This window comes from Mirounga leonina, unplaced genomic scaffold (assembly GCF_011800145.1).
Source record: "Mirounga leonina isolate KUSES-001 unplaced genomic scaffold, KU_Mleo_1.0 Mir_447, whole genome shotgun sequence".
Classification (NCBI taxonomy): domain Eukaryota; kingdom Metazoa; phylum Chordata; class Mammalia; order Carnivora; family Phocidae; genus Mirounga; species Mirounga leonina.
The window spans coordinates 1,494,343-1,500,342 of record NW_023270757.1 but is presented as its reverse complement, the minus strand read 5'-3'; the positions used below and the strand labels follow the sequence as shown (position 1 = coordinate 1,500,342).

Here is a 6,000-nt window from a genome sequence, read left to right as displayed (position 1 = left end):
CTACGCCCTTATATTCCCATTAGGTGGCAAGTTCCACTGAGCCCCTCTACTGGATGATATTTCTTATTACATATTGCAGGCTCTCTTGGCAGGCATTTTGATTATATGTGAGCCCTTAGCATCAAAATACGCCTAAATGACAATCACAGCTAGACTTGCCCCCCTTTTTGGGATGATAATGGGACATGCATTAGAACAATATAGGTTCAGTTTCTATAGTCTCGTTGTCCTAGAAGAGCACTAATTTGGTTTGCAGTTATATTTTCTACTTGCATGCTGGGGCAATATATAAAAAAATTTCAAAAAACCCCAACCCTGGTCACCTCTTCCCTGTCCCCCAAAGCAATATCCACCCCGTCTGGGTTTTACCTCTGTCTGTCCCACATAACCCCGTGGGGTTTGGTCAGTGTGCCCCAGTTGGGGGTGGGCAGATAGTCTTCACTGTTTGGCTGGTGGGAATGTTTTGGAGGTCTCAGCTTAGGATCCCTACAGACCCTCTCCACCAAGCCCTCCTTCCTGCAACATATTTCTCTAAAATACCCACCTTACCAGGCAGGATCCCAATAAGTCGAAGGTAGGCTGAAGGTCACAGCAATGATTCTATTAATTTACCTCTTGCACTTAAGAGGTAAAGCTCAGACTGAAGGGTGATGCCCCTCTTCAAATAGGTGCTATAAATATACTAGAGCTATCCCTGAAAAGATGCATTTGTATTTATATATATATATATATGTGTGTGTGTGACGATTTTATATATATATATATATATATAAAATTTTTCTTTGTGTTTGTATACAGGTATGTATTACTCTATAGGTATGAAAGGAGAGGTATAATACAGGAACAGGCAGGGTGTGTTCATGTGCATCTATTTATAATTTGTATATTTTGTATGTATACATAGAGAGAGCCTCTGTCATTGTTTGCATCATTACAATGAATGTACCTCCGACCAGCGAGGAGTACCTGTCAGTGGTGAATGGAGAGAAGCCCCACATGGATGGTTCTTGCATGGTCTCTTGCATGAAGTGGTTTCAGTAGGCAAGGTTGGCAGCAGCCTGTGAAATGAGTGGGCCCAGTGTAAATCCATCCATCCTCAAGTCCGCCCAGGAGGGACTCTTTGAAATGCCCATGGCTGTGTGCTAGCTGACTCTTCTGGAGCGGTCAAGGAGCCTAGAACCCAGGGCGGGGAGGGGCCATCCATGCTGTTAGTTCGAGCTATGGCTTTTCCTACTAGATGGAGACAGGGCACACAAGAATTCTGTCTTCTAGGAGGACACTGGTCACCAGGAACACAAAGTAGAGGCCGAACATGATGAAGCCCAGCACTTTGTTCATCCGCCACTTGCAGAGTGCAATAGAGAGAATGACGAAGAGCAGCATGATGAAGAGGAGGACGATGGCACAGAAGAGGCCGTTGCTGCTGACAGCCACTGGTTGGAACCTGTGAATGATGGTGTACAGGAGCCAGGGCAGTGGGAGCCTGTGAGGGATAGATGGGGCAGTCAGACATGCTGAAGAAGGCGTATGGCATCATGTCAGCTTCTTGGAATCTATAATCTGAGGAGGGTGTCTGGCTCACTAGGACTTGCATGAGGTCGGCCCAGGAAATCACATAAGGAAGTCAGGTGAACTTCAAAAACCTTTACCTATTTTCCGACTGAACTAAGGAGAAGAGGGAATTTGTTCTATGGTTGAGTAAGATCAAAGCTGTGACCACTGCAGGTGATTTTATTTATTTAATTTTAAATTTTAAATTTTTTTTATTTATTTGAAGTTTGATTTATTTTAGAGAGACAGTGAGTGGGGGTGGTGGGGCAGAGGAAGAGGGAGCGAGAGAGTCTTAGGCAGACTATGTATGCATTGAGTGAGGAGCCCTCCACGGGGCTCGATCTCATGACTCTGAGATCACGACCTGAGCCGAAACCAAGAGTCCCATGCTTAACCCACTGTGCCACCCAGGTGCCTCTATTTATTTATTTTTAGAGAAAGAGAGAGAGAGAGCATAAGTGGGGGAAGGGGCAGAGTGGGAGAGAGAGGAAGAGGGAATCTCCAGCTTGGAGCCCAGCATGGGGCTTGATCCCATGACCCTGAGATCATGACTTGAGCCAAAACCAAGAGTCAGAGGCTTATCCGGCTGAGCCACCCTCTCACTCCAAAAGACTAGTATGACCAGTGCAGGTGATTTCTGAATGTGATTTGAAATAATTGTGTGTTTCTGTCTCACCCTAAAAAGGTGAACTGGAAGATTTGTACAGGATAGGAGAAGGAGCAGACAAATGGAGAAAAGGCATAGAAATCAGTGGTGAAAATGGCAACATTATTTTTAGGAATGGAGACAAGGAATAGCAATGACTGAATTAACAATCTACCAGCCAGTGAAAATAAATGATACATGATACAATATAGCTGACTGAGATTTATTTTGGAAAAGATGGGACAACTTTTGGACTAGAAATTGGTCTCCCTGAAAAATTTGAGGAAGACAGTATCTTACATTTGTGATGTGATTTTTAAAAACCTTATTATGTATTTTTATACCTGTTCTCTCCCTTTGAATTTGACTTTAAAAAAAATCTGGTAACATCTTTTGTTTCCTATCCAGAGTGGCGACCCTGGAAGACATCGGAAAAGCTCACGGTCAGGTGCATCCTGGGAGTGAGTTAGGACTCCGTGTGAGAGGGAAATGGCCAACAACACGTGACCCACGTGGCCTGTGCCATCTCCAAGTGGCTGGGTGAGACGCAGTTCTATCCACTGAGCCTAATGATGGAACGCTGGCTGGGGAAACATGGACCCAGCCGCCCAGCTGGATGAGGCTTCTGCAGGGTCTTAGCCTTTGGCTAAGGGAGATTCAGTTCTGGCCTGACCTCGGAGAAATGGAAGAAGAGGTGCTCTATTGAAGCACAAAATTTTCCAAAGGAAAAGCAAATAGTTTGAGAGAAATAATGAGGTCAAGGGGGTAGTGAGTTTACACATCTGGTCTCCTCTGTTGGAGGGAGCAGGTGAAGGCAGAGCCCATGAGTTAAGAATCTTTGAATACCCAGGGCTTGGCACATGCAGGCCCCATCTGGGTACATATTTAACCTGGGCCAAGCTGGAGTGATTGATGCAATTGCCTCATGGCAATCAATACAGCTGTTTTGCTCACTAGAGCCTGCCTGGGAAGTGCTGGCTTCCTGCACCCTGTCAGGAGGGGAGGGGTTCCGAGGGGTTCCACAGGCCAGCTCAGGGCACAAGGTGCAATTCCAGCTCTCAGCAGGAGAGGGCAGCCCTGGCATCCTGCCATCAGTAATGGAAAGTCAGGAAAAGAGGGAGTATGTGTGTGTGTGTGTGTGTGTGTGTGTGTGTGTGTGTCTCTTGGGGTGGAGTGCTTGAGAGGAGACGGTACAAACATGAAAACCTCCACTAGGGTCTTGTCCTGGGGAGCTCTTCTTCCGTACTTCCCATCTCTTAGGAAGAAAAAGCCCGAAACCATTGTACTCCTATGAAGCTAGATGTACATGTGCCCACATACACATCGAATTCTGGGAAAACTGTGCTTGATGGCACAACAAATAGGTAAAAACCCTTTGTAGGAAAAATTACATTTTTTCACGCCTTTAGATCTATCAATTCTATTGTCAGGGATCAACATAAGAAATATCTGAAATGTTGGGGTGCCTGGGTGGCTCAGCCGAATAAATGTCTGACTCTTGATTTCGGCTGGGGTCATGATCTCAGGGTTGTGAGGTCGAGCCCCAGGTCCGGCTCCGCTCTGTATGTGGAGCCTGCTTGGGATTGCCTCTCTCTCTCCCCCTCTTCCTCTGCCTCTCCCCTGCCCACGCTCACTCACTCTCTTTCTCAAATAAATAAATAAATAAAATATATTTGATATATATATAATACTTGCAAATATAACTTTATTCAGAAAAATGATCATTTCAGTATTACTTTGAGTAGTGAAAAATTGGGGATACCTTAATCTCTAATAAGAAAAACTGGTTAGCAAAATACTAAGTCGAGGTAATGTTATGTAGCCATTAAAAATCACAAGCTTATAATGATATAGGCAAATACTCATGATGTAATTCTGTAGTTGAAATGAAGGATGAACATAAAAATAGCAATGTAATTTCAATAATATAAACCATATGAACTAAAACAAGGTGGTGGATTATCATTGATTTTTATTTATGCTTTATATGTATTTTCTAAATCTTTTACCATGAGTATGTATTAATATTATAAGCAAAAAGAAAAAGCCAGCAAGACTATGAAATAGCTTTTATACTCCATATATTGCTAACAAGTTCATCAACTGGTATAAACTCTTTTTGAAAAGTATACATCAGTAATGTATGGGGATTAACATAAGAATAAAAAAAAAAGAAAAGTATACATCAAAAGCCATTAAAATGCTCATAATCTTTAATAAGTCTTGAAGGAATTTATCCTAATAAAAATAATTAAAAGATGAGGTTTTCTGCATAAAGGTCTTCATCAAAGTACCCATAACTGCCAAAAATTGGAAAAAGTAAAAAAACAAATTGTGGCTCAGCTGAAAAGCAACAGGATGAAATATTTTGAAGTGATAAACTGTTAATTATGAGAACTAAAAGAAACTCAGAAAAATAGTTGATTTACTAACTAATAGATGTCTACATTGTGCCAGGCATAAATGGCTTTAAAATGGAAAAATAAAAGCCCTCCAAAAGGACAAAACTGAATATTCACGAAGAAAACTTTGTGAAATATTTGGAAGAGAACATACAAAAATTAAATGTTGCTTTTGGGTAGTAGGGTTAGAGGTTATTTTTCTTTACACTTTCATTTAACCTGTGACTATAATTTAAGAACAGTGAACAAAAAGCACCTTGCAATTCCCTAGAATATTTATTTTTCAAAAACATGACAAGTAGGTCTTATAATTTTCCCCAACTTGTAGGATTTTCTCTCTTTATACTATAGCACATTTTATTTTCCTTTTTACAGGAGATTGACCACAAAAACTACTCTAAATGTGTAGGCAGTGCAACTGAGAAATACTGTTTCTACTAGAGACAGCCTTCCTTTAAAACAGGTACCCTTTAAGGCATTCATTCATACATTCATTCATTCAGCCTGCAAACATTTGTCGAGGCACCACCATGCATTAGGCATTGTATGAGGCTTTGGGGAGCTGCTCTTGAGCAGTTCACAGTCTAGTGGGCATACTGATAAATATGACCATGACAAGAGTATGATCTGCAGAGAGGACCCAGGAACAAGAATCCCCAGTCAGGCCCAAGGGCATCAGGGAAGCTGGGATTTGACATTGGTAGGGTAAGTTGGAGTTTTCCAGACAGACAAGCAGGGAGGAATCTTGAGTGAGAGGGGCCTGTGAAGGAAGGAAATATGGCAGGAGAGGGAATCTTTGGAATTCAAAGATGGTTAAGATGGTGGGAGCTCGGGATAGGGTTTTATGCAGAGTGTTGTGGTGGAGAACACAGACTCTGTCCAAACCCCAGCTATCTCACTTACTAGTTTTGTGAACTCTGTGCCCTTCTGTTTCCTTACCTGAAAAGTGGGGATCATAATACATATGTCATAGGATCATTGTGTGGCTTAAATGGATAAAAATGTACATATAGTACACAAAGTAGACACTGAATGAGAAAACATAGGTAATGCAAAGGTACAAGAGAGACTAATATTCAGGATGTTCAATGCAAAAGTCAATCCATTTTAGTGAGTTTCTAAATTCAAGTGTCAAGAGCTCAGTTCTGGGAACATAGGATCACATCCCATGCCTTACTTTCTCAGGGGTTCTCATTCAGGGTTATTTATCAGACACTTTTACTTCTGACAAGTTAAATGCAATGACAGAAATAATAGCATCCCACCCCAGTCTGATCCACTTTAGAGATTATTCATATTGAGAACTCCAGTTTGCTTAACTGTAAGAATAGATCTTGTCTTCTGACTTTCAAAAAACCTAGAATATCTTTACCAGCATACATAAATGATAATGCCAAACCT

The 6,000-nt window shown here is 41.7% G+C and overlaps 1 protein-coding gene across 2 annotated transcripts in view; it reads right to left on the bottom strand.

Moving 5' to 3' along the window:
* Positions 1–1,007: 1,007 nt before the first annotated feature.
* SLC24A2 (solute carrier family 24 member 2) overlaps positions 1,008–6,000 on the bottom strand; it is a 244,652-nt gene continuing 239,659 nt past the window's right edge. For both annotated transcript variants that reach the window (XM_034987922.1, XM_034987923.1), the window contains one exon: positions 1,008–1,483. In XM_034987922.1, coding sequence (XP_034843813.1) covers positions 1,234–1,483 — 250 coding nt within the window. In that variant the 3' untranslated portion in view covers positions 1,008–1,233. The remainder of the gene's footprint in view (positions 1,484–6,000) is intronic.